The 25,689-nt window shown below is 33.3% G+C and overlaps 1 protein-coding gene across 10 annotated transcripts in view; it reads right to left on the bottom strand.

The window, feature by feature from the left end:
- Positions 1–25,689, bottom strand: part of PLEKHA1 (pleckstrin homology domain containing A1) — an 80,117-nt gene that overhangs the window by 32,893 nt on the left and 21,535 nt on the right. For 9 of the 10 annotated variants that reach the window (XM_074295787.1, XM_074295789.1, XM_074295780.1 and 6 more), the window contains 2 exons: positions 13,477–13,533; positions 1,896–1,941 (listed from right to left, as the gene is read on the bottom strand). In XM_074295787.1, coding sequence (XP_074151888.1) covers positions 1,896–1,941; positions 13,477–13,533 — 103 coding nt within the window. The remainder of the gene's footprint in view (positions 1–1,895; positions 1,942–13,476; positions 13,534–25,689) is intronic. The other variant, XM_074295790.1, reaches the window with a different exon arrangement.

Here is a 25,689-nt window from a genome sequence, read left to right as displayed (position 1 = left end):
AAAAAGGTGGGGGGGAAGAGGGGAGAATCCATAAAGCACACATCACTATGTCCACTTTAATGATCATGTCTTTATTAGCTGTGTGAATATCCCTGAGCTGATATGAATATGAGAGGGATGAAAACTGTCCTCTTTCCCAACCAGGCAGAATCAGTTCCATGCAGCCTGCTATTATTAGAAGCCTCAGGTGAGACTCCATGAGGAAGAGGGCCTCATGAAGTACCACAAAGCAGTTCCTGGGCTTCTTGTATCCTTGAATTCTGGTCTGACTATATCCTTCTACAATAGCAATAAAAGCGTTAGAGAAGATTGTTTCCCTACACCAGGGGCCCTCAGGCCTGAGACACTCAGACAGAATTTCATCTTTCCTTTATAAGGTGACTCTTCAACTTTGAGTCAGGGAAAACAAGAAGCAACAAGTGCAAAAGAAAGCTTTTGGAAGAAAAGAAAGTAGGTGACAAGGGAGCAGGTGACTCAAGAATGAGTTCTGGGCATATACACAGACAAGAGACACAAAATGTGTCTTAAATGTGAACGCTATGTGCAAGTAGGTTTAAGATGAATTCAAGAGCTTCAGACATTCCTGAGAATTGTCTCCGCATTAGCCTGCTCAGCATCCCAGCTCTGATTAGTCCCACAGACCCTGGATATTGTGTTCCTGCTACTATGCCCATCACCAAGATAATGTCAAGTGTTTGAAAAACATTCTGCAAATCCTTGACTGGAACAATTAATTGAACGTAGTACCAACAGAATGGGACTAAGAATTAGTCACATACTCAGACTTAGACACTATTAAGAATAAATTTAGTAGGCAAGCTTTTAGTGTTATTTTACTCTTATTATGCACATACAAAAAGTCTAAAAAACAAGTTGTGATCATTTATTAAATATTTGTTGAATGAGTGAGTAAACTTACACTTTCACTAATACCAACTTTCACTAAACTTTGACCTTATTACCACCAAGTTGCTTTGACAGATATCACTAGTTACTGCTTTATCTAGTTAACTATCTTGATTAACTAGACAAAGAAAAGAAGAATATAGTAAGCAAAACTACTTTCTGTCCGTTAATGGCTTACTTCTGTGTTCTTCCTATAACCAGCATATTATTATATAGTATGTTATATACCGTAATGTCAATTATGAGAAATTTTAAAAGTTAATTCCTATAGTTGGCCTAATTTGTTCTGATATTCAAAACAAGAAGTAAACCCATAACCAAAATTCAACTATCAAGACTTTTTAAAAACAATATAAGAGAACTGAGTAAAATCATTTTATCTTATGCAACAAAAACCATCAATCTACTTGCTAGCAAATTACACTAAAACAGAAATAAGGAGTGAAGCCAAATAGAAATAATGTGGCCACCTTCTTTCATAATTCCTTAAATTTCCAGTTTTATAAATCCATAAAAATTTTATGGATTTATAAATCCATCCTTAAGTGTCCATTCTGTGCAGTTTGGTCAACAAGCATTTATTAAGCCTGCTATGTGTCAAACACTGGACTAAGCACTAGAAAAAGGAAAAAAAGACAAAAACAGTCCCTGCCCTCAAGGAGAAAATGTGACAACAACTATGTATATACATGATCTAGGCAAGGTAAAGAAATGGCAAATGCATTCGGGGAGATCAGAAAAGGTTACTTGCAGGACATGAGACTTGAATAACACTTAGAAAAAAGTCAGGAAGCCAGGAGGCAGAGGTAAGATAGGAGAGAAAAAGTGATAAAGGAAATATTGAAAAGAGCTGTAGGAACATGGCTAAGAGGGAGAAGAATAGAAAGAATAAACAAAATTGTATAAAGAACAATTCCCCAAATTAATAACTGATGTGATTATGCCAGCCTGGCCTAAAAGGAGATGTAAAAAATATGGTACTTACTTACCAAAACAGAATTCTGCCTTTGGCCTGAGCTTAGTTGCATCGCTAACCTAACAAGAAAAATAGAAATGTCACACCATATCTTTTTGTATTAGCTACACCTTAAACACTATAAACTACAAATTATTTCCCTATACAACTCTTATTTACAGTACTTAAAGGTTTACAAAATGATTTAAATCATTCAATCTTGACAAAGGCCCCACAAATCAATCTAAAACTCAACTTTGAGGGTAGCAAAAAATAATAATATTATTTAAACACAATTAAAGCAACATTTATTAAGGAATTTATGTATGAAGAAGGGCTGTGCTTGATGCTATATTACAGTTCTAAGCGATTTTTTTAATGACATCAATGCTTTGTTAAGAGACTTGTTTGTTTCTCCAGTGAAATTTGAATGGGAGGATTAAGGCAAATTTTATGTTAAGCATAAATATTTCCTATTTGGAAGAAAGTTTGAAAATTAGTCCATCAAACACTTCTTAAAACCTGTATTTCTGACCCTTCATAAGAATTTAAAGCAACTATGCATTTTTCATCTTCAAACTATTCCTTAGAAGCTTCAGAAACTATTCCTTAGAGCCTTCTTGGTCAACTATGTGTAAAACATGTCTAGATTCTGCCAAGTATATACTAATGCTTTCTCTCCTTCATGCTAGGCTATGTTTACCCATTTGTAAATATATTTTGTTGTCAATAAAATATAGGCTCACTAAAAGCAAAAATGATTTTGTTTTTGTCTGTATGTTACCAGCACCAAGTACAAATTAAATACTTAATAAATGGCTAGAATGAAACTGAATTGCTAAAAATTTGCAAAAAAGAAACCTCAAGGTCAAAATTTAAAAGAAATTTAGGTTTATCTTAGGGTAATGTTACTATGAGGAAATACCTAGGTTTGACTCTGACACTGTGAGACCACTGATTAAGTCACTAATCTCAGTGTCCCTATATGAAAAATCGGCATAATATTTCTAACTTATCACCTCACCATTTTGAGAAAAAAAACCTGTAAAATTTTAAAATGCTACCTTTTGTGACTAAAAAAACAACTAGATGTCCAACAATTGGGGAATGGCTAAACAAATCACAGTGCATCTGAATAAAGAATTTGAAGAAATAATAAAAGTGAATTCAAAGACTGTCACAAACACAATCATCAAAATAAACTCCCACACCGATAATATCTTAAAAGTATGTCTCAATCCATATCTCTCTATAAGAACAACAACATAATGTTTTAATATTAGGTCCCCTGGTATAGTGGCTATTCACTGCTTTGATCAATTACATCTTTCAAAGTTATTTGTCCCTACAATTTGTTCATTTTGCATTGCTTCACCCAAGTCTTCCTCTCTTCTTCATCACTTCTTACAGCACAATAATAACTTATCACATTCTTATCCTGTTAACTTGCTCATCCATTCCTCAATTGATTCCTTAGTTTTTAGTTACTTGCCACTACTAAAAGAGCTATAAATATTTTTGTAAATATGGGTCCATTTTTTTCTTTCTTTGAACTCTTTGGGGAATAGATCTACTACTGTTATTGTTAAATCAAAAAGTTTGCACAGTTTAGTTACTTTTTGGGTGTAGTTCCAAACTGTTCTGCACAATAGCCAAGCCATTTCACAGCTCCACCAATACTATATTACTGTACCTGTTTCCCCAAAGCCCCTTCAGCATTTGGCATTTTCTTTTTTTTTTTTTTTTTTTTTTTTTGCCAAATTGGTCAATATGATCAGTATCAGATAGAACTTAAAAGGTTTTAACTAGTATTGAATTATTAATGATTTGGATCATTTTTTTCAAATAGCTATTATTGGCTAAAATTTTTTCCACTGAAAACTGCTATTCATATTATTTGCCTATTTGGGAAGTGGCTCTTATTCTTATAAATTTGAATATGTTCTCTCTATATCTTGGAAGTGAAACTTCTATCACCAAAATCTCTTGCAAAGAATTTTCCCCAATTAAGTCTTTTCTACTTTTGGATACACTAATTTTGTGCAAAAACTTATTAATTTCACATAATACAATTTCTTCATTTTTATCTCTCATTATCTTCTTTGTTTGGTAATTAATTCTTACACTGTCCAAAGATCTGAGAAGCTATTATTCCTTGCTTCTCTTAACTTATGTCACCATTTATGTCAAAGTCATGCACCCAGATGGAACTTATCTTGATATTCAGTATGATATACTGGTCTATATTTAATTTCTGCTAGACTATTTTCAAGTTTTCCCAGTTTTTGTCAAATAATGAACCTTACCCCATAGGTAAAATACCTATGGGGTCTTTGGGTCTATCAAATTTCAAACTATTTGTGCTCCCTTGCTTCTCTATATATACAATACATCTAATTTGTTCCAATGATCAATGTATTTGTTGTATTTAATTTAATGATTATTGTTTTGTTGTAGCATCAAAGAATTGATAATGCTAGATCCCAATAAAGGGATGAAATTTTCCCCTTTTCATTTTTTCTTCCCCCCCCTTCATTTCCCTTGAAATTCTTGAACTTGTCTTCTTCCAAATCAATTTTCTTACTATTTTTCTAACTCTATAAAATAATTCTTATATAGTCTAGAGTAGCACTGAATGAAAAAAATTATTTTAAAATTTAAATAATTAAAATTATTTTAAGGCCATAATTATAGCCTTTTCTATGATAATAGTACAGCCTTTTGTAGTGTTTTACAATTATATTCATCCAGTTCTTTTGTGTGGATTGTTAAGTAGACCAAGTATTTTATACCTTCTGTAGTGATTATAAAGGAATTTCTCTTATTTCTTTCTGATGAATTCTGTTGATAATATACAAAAAGTGAAAATTTCTGTGGGTTTATTTTATAGACTACAACTTTGCTGAAATTGTTTATAGGATTTTCCAAATAAACCGCTGATAAAAACTTTTATTTCTTTTTCGCCTATATTCCCTCAATTTCTCTTTCTTATCTTATGACTAATATTTCTAGCATTATGATCATTGCTTTATTCCTAATTTTATTGGAAAGCTCCCTAGTTTACCCTCACTGTAGTTAATGATGGTTCTTGGTTTTAGACACTAGAGTGGCTGGCTTCAAGATATATGGAAAAACCTAGATTCAGTTCATCCAGTTCAGCTAACCCTAAATACGTTATTTTAACTGTACCATTCTATATCCTACACAAATATTTCTGGGGATAGAGCTGTATAAATAAAATCTTTCAAACATGTAGGAAAGGGATAATGCAGAGATTCAGACTACACATTCATCTTATCTGAACAAAGGAAAATATAAAAATATTATCTTTAAGAAGTCTCACCTTCCAGGAAGATCACTGAGAAAAGAAAAGGGAAATATAATGGAAAAAGGCCATGAAAGAGTGTCAAATTCTAGAACAACCTAGAAAAAGGAAGAAGGAAGAATGGAATGTTTTGTAGAAAATTGAATACCAAAGAGAAAGGCCATTCAAACAGGTTAAATGATCAGAGGTCTAAGAAAGATGAGCAGTCTCCTGAATTATACTCTTGTCTGAGCAAAGGAAAAAAGGGGAGAAAGAGAAAAAACATAATAAAAGTAGAATTACGTCATCTGGATTTGGATTAGGTAACAGAAAAGTTAGTCTGAGAAAAGAGACGATGATCAGATTGTTGTAAGCAAAATGATAAGAACAGATTAATTTTTTAAAAGTAACACTAGAATTTGACAGAAAAAAAGTAAAAATTAAACAATTATAATCTCACATGTTAACGAACTCAATTTGTCCATAATAGACAACAAAATATCAAGAAAGATTAAAAAAGAATAAATTTAAAAAGGAGAACCCAACAGTATTCTGTATACCACACTCAGACAGAAGGAAATAAGACGAGGAGAACGGATAAAATGTATTATTCTTCAGCCAAATGGAAAAACCATCAAAAATAATCACAAAAATAATGACAATACACAAAGTAGAAAAAAAAAGCATAGTGGATAGAGTGCCAGGCCTGGAGTCAGGAAGATATGAGTTCAAATCTAGCCCCAGACATTTACTAGTTGTGTGACCCAGGGCAAGTCACTTTTGTCTCATTTTTCTTTTCTATAAAATAAGGTAGAAAGGGAAATGGCAAACCACTAATTTTGTCAAGAAAAACCAAATGGGGTCACCAAGAGTGAAATAGGAAAACATTATCAATTAATGAATGACTCTCAATATTAAATGTATATGCCCAGAATGGCATTGCATCCAAGTACATATGGGAAAATTTAACTGAAAAGTTCAAAGACCTCCAGAATAAGTCAAAGCACTACAGATTATTCAATCATCTGTCCCGTTGTCATTGCCATCCCATTTTTCCCTTCCTGGACTAACATTCTCATCAACAAATTAACAATTCCAAAATAAGAATAAAAGATGAAATTCTGAAAAGCAGAGAAAAACTAAAACTGACAAAATAACTACTGGAAAAACAATACCAAATGAAGGACTTTTATATTTAAGAGTTTAAAAATTAATAAATCATTAGTAAATAAGAATTTTTAAAGAGAAAATTTAAAACCAAATGGCAAAATAAAAAAGATGAGAAGTTTACAATGAATAAAGAAGAAACAGGATAGTAACAGAAACTGTTATTTTAAAATATATGCCAGCAAAAACTAAGAATGCAAAAATTGAATATATGAAATATCAAAAATCAATAACGGATAAAACAGATGGAAAATAGCCCAACCTCAAAAAAAAAAAGAAACTGAATAAATCAGATATGAACTTACATATCACATAAGTTAATAAGGCAATCTTATCAAACAATTAGAGAGTAATTAATAGAGAAACAGAATATAGCAAACTCCTTTAACAAGACGAGTATAGCTCTGATACCCAAACCAATTAGAAATAAAGCAGGGAAAGAAAATGATAAACTAATATTCTAATCAATAAAAACCATAAAGCCACAAGCAGTAGAAGAGAACATCCACAACAAAATAAAGTCTTCCCAAACAAAACTGAGGATGAAAATGGAAAGATAATAGAGGAAAAATGGGCAAAATTTGTAAAAAAAAAAAAAAAAACACCCCAAACAAACAAAAAACCTAGTATAACAAACTGTTTTTAGTGGCTGTGAAATTACTATACTTAGCTTCTAATGTTGTTAGGATTACTAGGTGAATTCTCACCTTGTCACTGTCCAGACAACCCGAGTTCTCACCGGAACTCGTAATCTTTCCGTGTCTAGGCCGGGTGAGGAGTAAGTGTGAAGAAAAAAGGAAAGATCAAGATCTTGCCCTAGAGCAAGAGGATTTAAATGAGGAACTAGGGTATGATTCTCTTGAAGAAGCTTCAACCCTGCCTAGAGAACAGATTATTGACAGGCCCACATCAACTCCACCTTCAGAGGTGGAGGAAGGAGGAGGGGAAGAGGCAGAAACACAAACAGAATTGCCTGTGAAGCAGCCTAAGCCTATGACAAGATTAGAAAAAGCATTGGTTAAAGCTAAGAGAGAAGGACAGGATATAAGTGATTTTATACATGCATAACCTGTGATTAAAGATATTGACTCTTTAGGTCAAAAAAGGAGAAGATATGCACCTTTAGATTTGAATAAAATTAAGGATTTGAAAAAAGGTTGTACTCTTTATGGGGCTACATCAGCTTATGTTAAAATGTTACTAGATGGTTTGTCTTATGAAGTCCTAACCCCGAATGATTGGAAATCCATAGCAAGGACATGCCTGGAACCTGGAGAAAATTTGCTATGGATTGCGGAGTTTCATGAATTATGTAAAATCCAAGTCAGATGCAATTTGGAAATAGGAGTTAACACAAAATTCACTTTTGAGCACTTGGCTGGTGAAGGTCGGTATGGAGAGAATTCAGAACAGATTAATTATACCATGACAATATATGAACAAATTGCTAAGGCTGCAATAAAAGCTTGGGGTGTCCTCCCTGGACAGAAAGATCGCGGAGAGGCTTTCACTAAAATACAGCAAGGTCCCAATGAACCTTTTGCAGATTTTGTGGGATGTTTGCAAACTGCTGTCAAAAGAACTATTGGAGAAAATGTAGCTACAGAAATAATGACCAGACATTTGGCTAAGGAAAATGCTAATGAGATTTGCAAAAGAATTGAATGGGGATTAGACAAAGATGCTCCTTTAGAGGAGATCATAAGACATTGTGCTACAGTGGGAACAAATGCTTTTTACACCCAGACAATGATGAACATGGAAAGACAGGATCCCTCCTGGCAAGGGACTTCTAGAGAAACTCGGCGATGTTTTCAATGTGGAAAAATTGGACATCTAAGAGCTCAGTGTAGATATGGAGATACAGTGAGAAGACAGGGTGAAAGAAGACCTAAAACCCCATGTCCAAAATGCAACAGAAGACTCCATTGGGCATCAGAGTGTAGACTAATTCAGGGAAACGGGATGAGGGGCCCAGGTCCAGGGCCCCAAGCAAAAAAGACTTGGAACATGATGGCAGCTGATGTTATACCCAAAGAAGGTCAGGATTCTGATTTGATCAACCAGCAGAAAAGCAATCACATGGCAGAAAGGGATTACCTAATAAGTCAGCCAAAAGGCAATCAGATTGCAAAAATGGATTACACTTGGGGAGAATACAGGCTTTTTAAACCAACAGGGCTGTGTCCAGTGCAAACAACTCCAATGTAATTGTCAGGTGATGTGGAGAGATCCAGAAAGTGGTGAATGGAAGGGACCTAACTGCCTGGGGGAGAGGGTTTGCTTGTATTTCTTCAACAGGAGAAGGAATCAGATGGGTGCCAACGAGTCGTATTCACCTCGTCCATCAGAAAGAGATAGAAAAAGAGAAAGACCTCAAAATAAAGGAGAAAATCTAAGAAACATCTCACACCGAAAGAGCATGGCTAATAAGAAGACTGTTAAAGAACTTTAAAAACCAGCAGGAATCATTGGACTTCCTAACACAAGATGAGACTAATGGACAATGGACTTATGGACATTCATAAATTTTCAATTTATGATTATTTGATCATGTTATTTGTTATATACTTCTAGCATGTATTATGTTACTATGTTACTATGTGCTTATGTAATTTATGTAATTATGTGTAATACCTCCCATATTGATGGATTTATGTTTCAAATTCATGACTATCCTATGTTCTAAATCAAAAGAAAGGGGGAGATGTTAGGATTACTAGGTGAGAACTCAGGTTGTCTGGACAGTGACAAGGTGAGAATTCAGGTTGTCTGGACAATTACAAGGTGAGAACTCAGGTTGACTTGACAGTTCTCTGGCTCAGGCCTTTGGTTTGAGAGTTTAAAGGGAGTTTACATCTTAGGAATTCTAAGAGGAGCAAGCTCATTGGTTGGAGTACTTCTTCCCAGAAGCCCTTGCATTATCCCAGGCCCATTCTCTGTGAGGATAAAAGAGGACAGCACTCCAGAGATAGAAGTCTCTACTCTACATCAGGCTTGACGGGGCTCTCTGCAGGAAGGGAAGTCACTTCTCTGGACAAGAGTTAAGGGCAACTGCCTGGAGACAACGGTTCTCTACAGGAAGAAGAATCTGTCCGAGAGATATGAGTTGACACAGCAGATCTCTTCCCAGAGAGCGATCGGCAGCTTCTGGAGACAATAGCACGCTACATAATATGACCATTATTACAGGGAAAGAAAATGTCACGAAAAAGAACAAAAATGTAGAAAATATAAAATTTTACTGTTTAGTCTTTGCTAATTATGAAAAAGTATTTTATTCACACATACAAAAAAATGCTGTTTTGCAAGACTGTTTAAGACAAGGTGGCTCCCATCCAAATATCAAAATCATTTAAAATTCCTTTAAACTATAACAGAAATAACTCTACTTAATGATCACCTGATCATAAATGTCAGATGAAGTACAAAACAAGAACATAAATGCTTGCCTAAGGGTATCAGCATTAAAAAAAGATTCATTATAGAATTTAAATTGAAGAGATTCATTCTTATGGATGTAAGGTTCATCTAAAGTCATCTATTGGTAGATCAAGCTCCAGAATATAGTAACGTCTCCTAGAAGACATCACTAGTCATCCTTTGGATAGAAGGAGATCTAAGTATCCACATACCAAAGACTAAATGGATGAAGACTATTTTAACATGTATTTGAATGGACAACTTATATAGGCTGCCCATCAGTCAAGGACAGATAAATTTTTCATAGGTTTGTTGATCTACAGTTGGAAGGGAACTCAGAAGTCATTTTACAGATAAGAAAACTAAGCCCTACCAGAAAGGTTCTATAACTTGCTCCAATCTATAGAGGAAAAGGATGAACCCAGATACTCTGGGTCCAGAACTAAAACTTTTTCCATTATATATGCTGCCTCCTAATGGACAAATATGTATCACGAATTTGGCCCAGAGTGGAACAAGAGAAGGAAAAGTTAACTGTTTTCAGGAAACTGTAAAACTCCTTAAATTACCCTAGAGCACCCCACAAAGTTCAAGTTCCATCTTTTAAATTCCAACATGGTACAAGTATTGCTGCAAAGCAAAGGAACAAAGATTACAACAATCTTCAAAGGATTAAAAATTACTGTCAATGAAAAGACATGCCAAAGGGAGCAAAATGACACATATAAACCAATGGCAAACGTCAAAGGAATAAAGAAGTAAAAGATATGTCATCAAAAAACTATTTTATGAAAAAAAAATTGTCCAAGTGGTACAGGGATTTATGGACAGTACAGTATACCGGTACACACAAGATGTCAAAAAAAAAAAAGCAAGAAAAGCCCCCAACACATTTAAGTGGACCTTCTCCAATCACTCCCCAGTGGTAAACTTATTGGAGGACAAAATTTACACAGGATTTAGGCATAGATATATTAAGGTTTGTTTGCAGAGAGCTTTTGAGATTGATAAAACCAAATATTCATTTGAATATTTGTAGAGATTACTATAATAAAATTTAAAATTGTTAATTATAATCTAGTTAGATTGATATCCAGGATGCAAGAATAGATAAATAATAAGGAAACTATTAGCATTAATAATCATATTAAAAATATACAAAAAGATGAACAAAGTCTAAAAAGACACAGTAGTCATTTTATGTTAAAAACCACTATAAAGCCCAGAAAAAAGAATATTCTTTATTATGACCAAAAGCATTTATTTTAAAACACTAGCATCACTTGAAATTAATCAGAAAATACTAGAAGCTTTACCAGTAAAAGTAATGTGGATATTTCAGTTGACATATACAAGAAATGCTAAATATAAAAATAAGAAAAAGAAACCAAGGAAATAGTCATTAATGATACAAAACTATCCCTAACTGTGGAAATTATCATGTTTTACTTAGAAAACTCAAGGGAGAAAAAAAAAAAAAAAAGACAGAGCAACAGTTTTATCAGAGAATATTAGAAATCCATACAAATGTTCGAGTTTTTACTATTACTAACAAAAGCTAATAGGAAAAGAATAAGAAAGAAAATCCATTTAAAGTAACTATAAAAAGTATAAAATGTCTCTAATTTACTGCCTGATTGGAATAAATAAAATAGAGAAGGCAAGGATGACACCAAGATTGACAAATGTGATCTTCAACTTTTTTTTTTTTTTTTTATCTTCAACTCTTAACAGAAAGTCTAGAAAAGGATAGTGTTCAAAGACATAATGAGTCATAATGTGGACATGCTATGTTTGTTGATGGGATATCCAGTTTGAAATGTTGAAATGAAAGTTATGATTATGATGAGGAGGAATTAGAACTGAGGAAAGGGACAAGAGTCAGATGCAGAGTCATCTGTATAGAAATAACTGAATCCATGAAAGCTGATAAAATTACCAACTGAGATATTAGAGAAGGCCCAGGCCCAAGCATTGGATTATATGGCCCCCGTTATAATAGGCATGGCATGGGGAAGACTCTAACACAGGACATAGAGAAGACAGGAAAACAAGAAAAGAAATCATCCAGGAGATGAAAAGGGTCAAACAAGACAAATGCTGTGAAGAGGTCCCATTAGATCTGACGATTAACAAACCATTACGGATTATGGCAATAGTAATTCCTGTTGAATAATCACTGAGGGAAGAAGTCAGTCTTAGTTTAGAAATCTAAAGGAAAAAGAATATAGATGGCTTGTATTGTAGGAAAGAATGTGTAGACTAGCTAAAAAACCATTACTGGTACTTAAATGTAATGAAATATTTTTGCACCAAAGTAAATAATGAAAAGTATAGTCTCAGAAAAACCTAATAATAAGGTTTAATGTAAAGTCTTACAATAATTGATGCAAGGTGAATGAATAGAGCTAGAAGAATGATTTCTATAAATACTATAATAATGCTAAACAAAACTACTCTGAAAGAATTAAGAACTTTAATTGATGTAATGATCAGGAGACTGATGTTGATGCCTCTTGGCAGGAATGTAATGATACAGAATGAAACCTATACTATCAGATACAGACAATGTGTGTCCAATTGGTTTGTTTGACTAATTTTATTTGTTGCAAGGAATGGCTTTTATTAAGGGATGAACTTACGCACAATGGATGGGTAGATAGTGATGGAAGAAAAACAAAACATCAATCAAACATTTTTAAAAACAGAACTGAACAGAAGGAAGTTTGGAAGAAGATAGAGACAATCATTTTGTATCTATATTAAATTGAATATATACTTAAAAAGCAGTACTTAAAAATTCACAGTTTCATATTCAATCCTTTTACTCTTTGTATATCCAAATGTTCAAACTTGCTGATATTTAAGTTGATAGTAAATGTAAAATTTTAAAAGCTACCTGGTGAATTTCAAAGAACCATACATAGATCACATATACCTCTTTTGCAATGTTTAAGCTGTTAGTTTGTTTTTCTCCTTTTCCTCCTTTCTATTTTTCTCTCTAATCCTCAATTCTTGAAGTAACTCTCTATTAAGGAAGTATGTATGTGTGTATATACATATGTATGTATGCACATATATACATATATATAAATACATAAATAAAAACACATGTAAAAATACATTAACATTAGGGAACCCTGAACTCAATCTCAGTTCCTCAAACATAGGAAATAAATAGTATTACTTTCACTTTGGCAATAACAAATCAAGTTTTGAAAAATTAAAATGGTAATGTAAAAATGAAAATGAACAAGCAGAAAAGGAAAAATATAAAGGAGTAATAAAGTAGAAAAAACTGTCTTTTAAAATCTAAAGAGTTTGCATTTTTACCAAAGTAAAAATATATAAATTTAATTTCAAAAAGTCACAGCTACCTAATAATAGGAGCAATTTTAAAATTGATAACCATAAACAAAACTTGAGCCTCAAAGAAGCCTATTTACTTAAAAATGACAAAAGGAAACAACTAAGTTCTTTTTTCTTTAATGTTTCTCTATGAAACTTACAGAAATGACAATTTTTATGTCCCACCCAACATAAAAATAATTTCATTTTGCCCCATAAATCTCTAATTATATCAACATTAAGTACCTAATCAGTCTGCTTTCAATAGGAACTGAATCCTTTTAATAACCTAATTATTATTGTCAAAATTGTTAAAACAAAAACCAAATGGTTGCTTCTATTTATTGAACTACATATGTATAAAAACAATTACCTTTGAAATGTAGGTGAGTTTAATAGCTCCAACAGGTGGGGATCCAGAAGGAAGATTCTAGGGGATAAAAAAGAATTATGATTAAAATAAAATTTAATAGATATTAAATTTTGCATGCTACTCTCTTCCACATTTACACCCTTAAAAGTAATAAAGAAGTTAAGATTGAGCACTTCTAGAAACAATAGACAGCACTTCAATGTTTTCATTATCACACCCTAACGACCATCACAATTCTAATAAAAAGAACATCACTGATAAAGACTTTTTATCTTTCAAACTAGTCCTTTCTTAAATAACTTAGTTGAAATATTTCTTCCGCAGCACCAATTTATCAAGCTGTAGAGTTACATGTTATAAGCATAGAAGTCAAAATATTGATGGCAAAAAATGGAAAGTCTGTTAATACTGTTTTGTTAGAGCAAATATAAATTTAGGTTTTGAAAACCTATCTTGGTTTTTGTTTGAATGATGTAGTATTATTTTTAAAAGCTGATCAGAATCAAGGTTTAGTAAATGAATTCATGAAATAAAGACAAGATAAGAGTTCTGTGGTTTAATTCACTTCACCTCAATTTAAAAAAAAAATTACATGTATTAGATATGATGGAGAATTCAACAATGTGTTATCACTGCAATGAATTTACATCTAACCAGGGAAATAAGAAAAATATCAAAATAATCACATAAACCAATATAACATTCCAAAAGAGAACTTTAAAAGGCTTATGGATGCTAAGAAAAAATAAAAGAAATCATATTCTTGAAGAAGAGGAATAAGAATATGGAAAGGATTCATAAAGAATATTGTATCTGAGTAGGGAAAGGCATTCTAAGAACAGGAATAAACATGATGGCTTGGAAAATCTAAAGGTTTTTAATTTGAAAAATAATCACAAGTCCAACAGGGCAGAACTATAGAGATCTCTAGTTTGTCCAAAGCAGGAAAGTGAAGAAAGAAAGGCTATAACTTGTAACGTTCTTCTCTAATATGTGATGTTCTCTGGGAGCAGGTTTCTTAGGAGGCTTCTGAAAGCAACCTTCCTTTCAGTTCAGAGTAATGATCACCTCATTCAGCCAGGAATTAAAGATTTGGACCAAATCCTTTATTGTCTTCAAAGTCTTATCTCCTTCACTTGGGACTCGGCTAGTTTTTCTTAGAGGCCTTCTGTAGTCTTGGTTCTGAGAGCTTAAGCTGCCTTCTCTGGCTTGTGAATATCCTCAACTGAATCCTGACTGACGCTCAGAGCTTCTAATGGACTTCTCTTCTCTGACTTCTGAATGTCCAGGACTGAATCCTGGTTGAGGTTCCTAGCTTATATATTCTCTCTTAAAGGTGTGAATCTTGTGGAACTATAGTAAGTACTAAGTTTATTATTATATTATATTATATTATATATTACTAAGTATATTATTGAACTAGAGAACTGTTAAGTACCATGCTAAATTAGATAACTGACTTAGCACCTTGTAAGTAAGTAACTGACTGACCTCTTCATACTTAACCTGTTTCTATTCTTTTTCCATTAAGTTTTCAAATTCCAAACCTTAAACTTCTACATAACCTTAAATTTCTTTTTGATAAGCAGTAATTTATGCAATCTTTTATACTTTTAATACAGTTTCTTGAACAATGAGTTTCTAATTAACTCTGGCTCAAATGTTTAATTACTGCTTTAATTTCATTCTATCACCAGCCCTGACTTGATCAGTTTTCTAACCTGAGAACTGACTTAGCTTGACATTAAAGAACAAAAGTCCGACTATACTGCATTTGTTTCTATTCATTCTGCAAATATTTACTAAAAGGCTATTATGTTCAAAGTAGGGAAAAAAAATTTTAACCAAGAACCAATAAACATGGGAAGGGAAGGAAATTACATTATCAGAATTGAATTTTATAAATCTCAATCTGACATTATTAAATGTGAATTAAAAAAAGTTTCCTGATCCCATAATACTTACTCTCTAGCATGGAAGATAAGACATATAGTACAAAGTAGAACATATTAAGGGCTAAAATGATGGTACAAAGTGCTATATGTTACAAAAAAGGGATTGCTTCTGAAGGATGGTAATAACAGTGACATTTGAACTAGAGATTCATTAATGAAGTGACATTGAACCAGACCTAGAGAGACAGGAAGAACAGGCAAAAGAACATCTTGGGGAATATTTTTTTTTTTTTAATTAATAGTTTTTATTTATCAGATATATGCATGGGTAATTTTACAACATTGACAATTCCCAAACTTTTTGTTCTAATTTTCCCCTCCTCCCCCCCTCTGCCAGATGGCAGGCTGACCAATATATTTTAAATATGTTAAAGTATAAATTAAATACAATATATGTATACATGTCCAAACAGTTGTTTTGCTGTACAAAAAGAATCGGACTTTGAAATAGTGTACAATTATCCTGTGAAGGAAATCCAAAATGTAAGCCGACAAAAATAGAGGGATTGGGAATTCTATGTAGTGGTTCATAGTCATCTCCCAGAGTTCTTTCGATGGGTGTAGCTAGTTCAGTTCATTACTGCTCTATTGGAACTGATTTGGTTCATCTCATTGTTGAAGATGGCCATGTCCATAAGAATTGATCATCATATAGTATTGTTGTTGAAGTATATAATGATCTCTTGGTCCTGCTCATTTCACTCAGCATCAGTTCATATAAGTCTCTCCAGGCCTTTCTGAAATCATCCTGCTGGTCATTTCTTACAAAACAATAATATTCCATAATATTCATATATTAGGGAATATTTTAATAACAGTTTTTCAGTATGGCAGTCACAAAAGGATCAATGAAGGAAAAGTAGAATGAGCCTGAAAAGGTAAGTTGCTGTTGATCTGGCCCTTATTCCACAGACCACAAGGATTCAATAGAAGAGTTCCAAGGAGAAATGTGATTGATTCATGATACAGAAAAAAATAATAATTTGGCAAAAAGAGCAGGATAAATCAGAGAAAGAAGCCAACAGCAGGCATACTAGTTAAGAAAATAATGATATGGGGGGGGGGGAGAAGAAAATAATGATTTGACTCCCACAAGTGAAAAAAAAAAAATGATGATACCATTAAAAGATAGGACCCTGCATGAGGTGAAATCTGTTTTGAGACATGTTCCTTTTGCAACATCCACATGGAAAAATCCAGTAGACACTTAAAAAACGTGGGGATGGAATGAGTAATGGGAAAGAAGACAGATCACAGATTCAGGGATGAAAAGGACCTTTAAAACCATCTAGTCCAGGTCTTTTTAAATTGTTTACAACTGAGATTTTTTTCTTCTGAAAAATTTTCATGTGACTTCAGGTATTAAGGTATATAAGATAGGTATACAAATAAACCATTTACTGATATTAAATTTTAATTTTACGACTCTCATATTCAGTTGTATGACCCCTTATGGAGTCACAAACTGCAGGTTAGGAGCTGGGATCTTGTTGACCCCACTAATTTTTCATGAAGGAAAAACAAAAGTCTACAGAAGTGAATTATCCAGGGTCAATTTAAAAATTAGTTCAAATTATTTAGTGCAAAATAGAGAATTCTGATTATATTAAATTAAAAAGGTTTTGCAAAAACAAAGCCAATGCAGCCAAAATTTGAATGACAGCAGAAAGATGGAGGGAAAAAACCTTTTATATTAGTGTTTCTGATAAAGGCCTCATTTTTAAAATATATAGAAAACTTAGTCAAAGGTATAAGAAGTTATTAATTGATAAATGGTGAAAGGATATGAGCAGATGATTTTCAGATGAAGAAATTAAAGCCATTTCTAGTCACATAAAAAATGCTCTAAATCAATACTGATTAGAAAAATGCAAATTAAGATGACTTTGAGGTATTACCTCACACTTTTCAGATTGGCTAAAATGACAGGAAATGATAGTGATAAATGCTGGAGGGGATGTGGGGAAAACTGGGAGGCTAGTGTATTATTGGTGGAGTTGTGAAATGATCCCACATTCTGGAGAGCAATATGGAACTATGCTCAAAGGGCTGTCAAACGACGCATATCCTTTAATTTAGCAGTGTCTCAACTGGGTCTATATCCCAAAGAGATTGTAAGAAAGGGAAAAAGACCCACATGTGCAAAAATATTCATAGCAGCTTTTTGTGGTGGCAAGATACTGAAAATTGAGTAATGCCCATCATTTGGGGAATGACTGAATGGCATATGAAGATATAATGGCATAAAGGCATATGCTGAATGGCATATGAAGATAATGGAATATTATCCTTCCATAAGAATAAAGAGCAGCCTGATTTCAGACAGGCCTAGAAAGACTTATATGAACTGATGCTGAGTGAAGTAAGTAAAACCAAGAGAACTGTACACAGCAAAATGATTATGTGATGGTCAACTGTGATAAACTTGGCTCTTTTCAGCAATGAGATTATTCAAGGCAATTCCAATATGATTGTGATGGAAAGAACTATCCACATGCAGAAAAAGAAATATGGAGACTCAATATGGATCAAAGCACAATATTTTCACCTTACTTTGGGGATGTTTTGCCTTTTTCTCATTTTTTTCTTTCACCTTTTGATCCAATTTTTTTTTTATACAGCATGACAATTATGGAAATATGTTTAGAATTGCACATATTTAATTTATATTGGATTGCTTGCTGTCTACAGGAGGCAGTCAAGGGAAGAAAAGGAAAAAAAAATTGGAACAGTTTTGCAAAGGTGAATGCTGAAAACTATCAAAAATGGGAGAGGGGAGGAAGAAAAACCAATAAGAAAAAAAAATCTTAAAAGGCGAAAGTAAAATTATGATCTGTCAAGATGATAATGGCTAAGTATCACACAGAGAAGAAATGATATTAAGATCTTAGAACTCAAGCTAAAATAAAAATCTGAGGCTTTTCCCAAATATTGACCAATATGCCCTCAAGAGGAAGTAGGTATTTATTCTCTAAAGAATGGCAAAAGTAGTCACCAGGTTTTATCAGGTGAGAGATTATTTAGGAAGGGTCAAGGAAGAAAGTGACTCAAAGAAGAATGCTGAGGCAGTTTATCTGTTGATCCAATAGAGGTCTGTTGTCTTCTTGGATAAAACATCCAAGATCAAGAGAGAACCTCCCAAAAACTGTCAAAATGGTTATCAACAGATATTATGCTATCAGTGGAAATCGTACAAGCACTGATCCATGTGAAGGTGAGGGAAGCTTCCAGGAGGAATCTAGGAATTATTGCTCAAAAAAACAAGCCTCAGACAGGAGGCTGCAGAGTTTAAAGATGTCAAATTGAAGGTTTGTTTCCACATGACTAAAAATAAAGAATTCAGGAGAGACAAGTGGAACTGGGAAATCAATGAATGAATGATTAAGAAGAAAGTGTCTGAGGTTGGTGAAAGAAGTATGGTCAATGAAGAAAAGTTGGTTTTGTTTTTGTTTTTTAAGCTATATTGGGGAAAATATGTCAACAAGTGAAAGCCATATATTTAAAATTGCTAAGGAGAATCTTTAGAAGTAATTTAGTTCAACTCCCTCATTTTATAGAGAAAAAACTTGGGATTAGAGGTGATCATGACTTTCAGGAAGCCCACTAATTTTCTAAATTATCTCTTTTGGATTACTTGCTATCTAGGGGAGGAAGGTTAGGGAAAGAGAAGGAGAAAAAATTGCCAGGGCAAATTTTGAAAACTATCTTTGCAAATATTTTGAAAATAAAAAGCTACCATTAAAAACTTAAAAATAAACAATCTCTCCCGGATCTATTTTCCACATCAGTTGTTTTTTCCATTGAGATATTTATTTTCTTTCTTTCTTTTTTTTTTTTTTTTATATTCATTGGGTTTTATTTTATTATAGCTTGATTTCGCACAAAGTCATTAACTTCCATTTGCTCAAGTCTAATTTTTAAGGAAATATTTTCCTCTGAGTTTTTATATCTTTCTCATTTGGCCAATTTTGCTTTTAAGGATTTCTCATTAGCTTTCTCTATTTCCTTTTGCATCCCAGTTTTTCCTCTTCTTACTTGATTTTCAAAATCTCCTTTGAAATTTTCAGATCTTCCCTTTGAAAGACCATCTTTCCATGGTCTGACACCAATTCTATTTTTTTTTTTCTTGAAGGCTTTGGATATTGGATTTTTGACTTTGTTATCTTCTTTCAAGAGTGTATTTTGATCTTCCTTGTCACCATAGTAACTTTCTATGGTCAATATCTTTTTCTGTTGTTTGCTTATTTTCCCAGCCTATAACTTGGTTAACTCTTCGTTAAGTACGGGTTTTATTCCAGGGTGGAAGATGCACAGTCCCAAACTTTGAGGGTTTTATGCAGGTGTTGTTCAGAGATCCTTTTTGGAACCTGTAAATCTTCAGTTCTTCCAAGATAGTATGATTCAAGGAGAAGTGTGTTTGCTACTTCCTGACCTATGCTCTGGATTATGAGTGACCATCAGCACTCTTTTCTGCCCTGGAACTGTGAGGAGGATCCCCAATCCTCTCTGGCTATATGCTCTAGTGTGTTAGTACTCACCCTGGGACTGTGAGCCAGCTCTGCGGCCCATCTGTAAGCTGAGACTTCCGGAAGCTACTGCCACTGCCACTACTGCTAATTCAATGGCTCTCAAGGTACACTCCTGGTTTGCTGGGGCTCTCCTCACACCCTAGTGCAACTAATCTTTCCTGACTTTCTTCCAAATTGTCTTTGGTGTCTGTAGCCTGCACCATGATTGTGCTCCAGGCCCATATTGGTGCAAAAGATCTTTATAGCTGACCAGTCTTTGATAGGAAAATTGCTCCACTCCATCTTTTTGTAGGTTCTAATGCTCTAAAATTTATTTAGAGTCATTGGAAGAGTTTGAGGGAGAGTTTGGATGATTTCTTGCCATTTTAGCTCTGCTTCCCCCAAATAAAATGATATTAAGAAAGCATTTAGCAGTCCTTGAAGAATTCAAGTCACGTGGCCAAATAATTCCATCCATGGGCACTGAAAAAATTGGTGGAAGGCAAGTAGAATTGTCCAATAACTGATAATTAACCACATAGGTAATGAACATCTTTAAAAAGAAAAGAAAAAGAAACATCTTTAAAAGAAATAGTGAATATAAATAACCCCTTTATGGTGTTTGACATGATGAAGGGCAAATCATGTCAGACTACCCTTATTTATGACCAGACAACAATATGACCAAGATCTGGGAGTTATAATCAATCACAAGACCCATAAGTATTTAACCTAGAAAGTTAAAGCCATCTTAAAACTATATTTAAAGAGACATTGGAGGTGCTAATAAGCTTACACCTGGACTGCCAAACTACAGCTGGAGTCTTGTGTTCAGTTCTAAGTGTCACATTGTAGGAAGAACAGTGATAAGCTGGTGAGATTCCAGGAGGGCGACCAAAATAGTGAAGAACCTTGAATCCTAACCATAAAACGTTTGGTTAAAACTGTTCAACTATTGAAAGGGCTGTCACATATACGAATTTGATTTATTTTATCTGGTTTCAAAGAAAAGAATTAAATAGTTGAAATTTTAAAGGAAGAAAATTTCAGTTTGATGTAAAGAAAAACTGCCAAAATTTAGAACTACAAATTTCTTTGAGAGATAGTAGGATCCTTTTCTGGGGAGATTTTTAAATAAAGTTTGGAGAACAGCTTGGGATGGCCAGTGAACAAAGATTAGAAAATATGAATTTGTAGTCAACATATACAAAATCTGACACAGCTTTGTGGCTTTCTATTACCACAACTTTGTAACTTTTTGTTAACATGTAAGCACACAAAATGGCAAATGTGAATCATTCAGAGTTGAGGATTAGACAAGTAGTATCAACATCTAAAGAGCCTTCTGATAGTTGTCAATACAGAAAGACAAACTGTATTGTCAAGACAATACAGTTTGGTCTTTTGGAAATTTTGATTTGCTACAATCATAGGTGTGTAAGATGTGTTAGCTAAGTGGAATCCTTACATAGCATTATATACCTTAGCTATGTCATTTGCCTTAAAATCATAAGTGTTTCAATTAAAAAGAAACCTTAAAGATAATCTAATCCACCCGCTACACACACACACACACACACACACACACACACACACACTGTAGCTATCTGTAGCTAAGGAAAACTTGTAATGTTCAGGCTAGCTTTCTGGAGGTCTTTCAAAAGGGCCTTGGTCTCAGGAGAACAGACATCATGAAAATGGACAAGAATAGAGTCCAAAGTCTTTAATGTCTCTTACACAGTCTGTGTCTGTCACAGACTGACCTAGTCTCCTCCAGCAGTCTGATTGTCTGACTTTTCTCAAAGCTTCTTGAGCTTCTTTTGTAAGCTGACATGGTGAGTTTAAAACACTGTCTCCCCTTAAAATGTCATATAATGGTTGCAGTTGATTGGTAGTTAAGCCTAACATTGGATGCATCCACTGGATGTCTCCTATCAATTTCTGAAAGTCATTTAAGGTGTTCAACTTCTCTGTTCTTAAGGAAAAGTTTTTGTACTGTAAGTACCTTAGGGTATACTTCATATCCTAAATATTGAAAAGGAGCATGTCTCTGAATTTTTTGTGGAGCTATATGCAATATGTAGTTCCTTAGTGTTTCTATAGTCTTTTGTAGACATACTTCTAACATTTGTTCCTCAGGTGCACTCCCCAAGATATCATCCATGTAATGTAATAGCATGACTTTTGTTAATGCTTTTCTTATTGGAGCAAGAGCAGCAGCAACATACATTTAGCACATATTAGGGCTACTTTTCATTCGCTGTGGCAAAACCGTCCATTCATATCTTTTATAAGGCTCAACTAAATTAACACTGGGTACTGAAAAGGCAAATCTTTTCATATCCTCTTTATCTAGAGGGATAGAATAGAAATAATCCTTAATGTCTATAAACCCAAAGATGGAAGACCAGGATGAAGAGTTCCCATAGTTTCCATCTGTTCATTTACTTTTCTCAAATCAGTCAACATCCTCCACTTTCCAGATTTCTTTTTTACAACAAAACTGAATCCCAGTAACTTCCCAAGAGCCACAAATGGAGTAAGGAGCAAAGCCAGAGTATGAACAGATTCTCTGGCTCTGAATCCAGTGTTCTAACCATTGCATTATATTCTCTCAAAATCTCACTTTACCCATTTGTAAAACAGGGATAGTAATATTTAAAGATCAAATGGAAAAACTATGAAGGACTTCGTAAAATGTTCTGTTTATAGAATGTCAGCTGTTATTATTTGTCAAAATTATATTTATTCAGTGAGACTATTTGTTTTTATTTCTTACCTTGTCTATTTTTATCTTGGTTTTCATTCCTACTTACAGTAACATTTAAATGAGCTACTTTTAAAATGAACCCTCTAAATATCTTCCAAATATAAACTAAATTATAATTTTTATTTTAGTATTTATGTCTGAAGGTTAAAAATTTTTATCTTGTTCCTCTCACTCACCTATACTCTGCCTTTCATTCCTGGAATACTTACTAAAATATTAAAATGTTTGATATCAAACCACAAGCAAAATGATCTTTCCAAATGTTTGGTTACTTTTTAATACCAAAATGTTTAGCTTTTAAACCTCTCAGAGCCTATTATTCTAATATACTGAAGCTTCGGGTTGTGAGAAAGAAATGGAAAACCATAGAATGACATGAAGGAGCATAGATTAAATAAGTCAAATTGTTTAGAGGAAATATTAGTTACTAGAAGATAAAGGAAATGCACCAAAAAAAAAAAAAATCTAGTTTTTAGGATCACTATAGTTACTGTTAAGTTCAAATGCAGATTTCTGTTTAAAATTGACAATAGGGAAAAAAAGAATGAGCTAGAATACCAAAATAAGCCATATATATAGTAAGTTCCTACTACAATTCATCAAAATTATACTTTTTCAAATTCCTTCATTTTCACATTCAGCTAAAAATACAAATCCTTCTAAATGTCACTAAATTCTGATGAAGTCATAAATCTTAGCAAAATTCTGGAATGGATTATTAAATAAATGAAAGCAATGTTCACTAAGGATTTCTTAAGAAAAAATTATGCTAAATTAATTTATACTGATGCATTAAAGGAACTATATATGCTGCCATTATATAACTGTTTTCAGCAAGATTCCTAACAAAGCTTCTCATGATACATGGACAAGAAGCAAAAATATTGCTTAGACAGAAATACAGCTTTTAGCCAACTGAAAAGCTATGCCTAAAGAATGTCAATTATTATATCAATTTCAACCCAAAAGGAAAATCTCTAGTGTTATATTTATAGGAACTCTATGCTTAACTTGTCCCTTTCAGTATTTTTATCAGTGACATGGATGAAGAAAGAAGATATATTTACTAAACCCTCAAATAACAAAATACTGAAGAGGGTAAACTTACTGAAATACTGAAAGCAGGAACTATTGTGTTTTTTTCATATCCTCAACACTGCATATGATAAGTATTTTAAAAACATTAACTAAAGCATATGAACTGAACTAATTAAAAGGTAGACCCATAAACTGAAATAAAATTTAACACGGACAAATTTATATATATTTGGATTCAATAAGTCAAGAACACAAACATGATTAGGGGTGCCTGACTTAACAATAGTTCACATAAAAAAAATAAATAAATAATTTTAGCTAACTGCAATAGGAGCCAAGGGATGACATGGCTGCCTACAAATCATACGCTATACAGATTGTATAGAAATAAAGAGTTCAGAATAAGGAAACTACAGATGACTGTACTTCTATCTCAATCCAAAGCCATATGGCATATTACACATTAAGTTCTAGACACCAAATGTTAAGGGGGGCATTGGGAACAAAAAGAGTATCAGAGTAAAGAAGACCTGGGGATCATGCTGTAAGAAGCTGAAGTAATTGGGGTTATTTAGTCCAGAAACCAAAAGCCTTAGTTTTCAAATATTTGAAAAGTCTATACAATGAAAAGGACTATCCTTACTCTTTGTAGTGGCTCAGAACAGAATGACAGTATGAAGCTGCAGAAGAGTAGGAACAATCAAAATCATCTGTAAACTGGAACATGCTGACTCCTGAGGCAATTAAACTTCTTTTTTGCTGGAAGGGTTCTAATGAGGCCAATGACTATCAGGGAAGCTATTTAAAGGACTATTATATTGGGTTTACAGATCAGACAATATTTAGGAATCTGTGAAAAGATCTCCTTTAGTGTGTTTATTTATTGACACTTTTTCTGAAGGAATAATAGTAGAAGAAAAATAGAAATACAAATAGAAGAAGAAAAGGCACTTTTTAAAAAGATACTCAAAAGACCCGAGTTGTATCACTTTACTAGTCTATCACTACCCAGAAAGGTAACATTCAACACATCTCTAAATTTCCATATCCCTGAAGTAATAAGGAGGTTGAAGTAATATCTCTTCTAACTCTAAAATTCCATGACTGCTAGTGTTTAACTTGCAAATTAGTATTACAAAATTTACCTGAATGATTTGAATGTTAGTAAAATTTAAGCTTTAAATGATTCTATGTGCTCCAAGTTTGGACCTAAAGAGCTGAAAAAATATACCTTCTTTCTTCCTTTACTGGAGAAGTGGGAGTAAGAGGTATGGAATATTGCATATACTGTTGGACAGGATTAATGTGCTGATTTTTCTTACTAAATTTACACACACACACACACACACACACACACACACACACACACACACACTTTACTTTTTAAGTCTTTGTCAAAAGGAATATAATCAAAAATGAATATTTGAAAGGAAAAAAAAGTAAAAGGCACAAATGGAAATATTTTAATATTAAGGGAACTGTCATAATAAAGATATAAAAATCATGAGAGCATAAAAAAGTAAGCACATAAGTATTATGATATAAATAACTGACTTGTGAATAGATCGCAACAGATTTAAGGCCACTGTAAATCTTAGACCATGCTTAAAAAAGAAATCTAAAAGACAAAGTTTTAAATAATTATTGTTGTATTTAAACATCCTGATTTAGAGACAAAATATCAATGCAAAGAAGGCCAATGAAAGCAAAAAACTTGCTCAGTAGAGCAAGGTGGACAGAGCATTTGCTAACAGGATTAGGAATATGTGAATTGGAATCCTACCTCAGACACTAGCTATATGGCAAATCTAAACCTCAATTTCCTCACCTTTAACATTAAGATAGTAAGAGCACTTACCTCACAGAAGTTTTGTGAAAATCAAATGAAATAAATATATTAAAGTGCTTTGCAAACTTTAAGGTGCCACATTAAAGTTAGCTA

The sequence above is a fragment of the Sminthopsis crassicaudata genome, chromosome 2, assembly GCF_048593235.1.
Source record: "Sminthopsis crassicaudata isolate SCR6 chromosome 2, ASM4859323v1, whole genome shotgun sequence".
Classification (NCBI taxonomy): Eukaryota; Metazoa; Chordata; class Mammalia; order Dasyuromorphia; family Dasyuridae; genus Sminthopsis; species Sminthopsis crassicaudata.
Note: the sequence above shows the minus strand (reverse complement) of the source record. Positions and strands in the feature narration are given on the sequence as shown.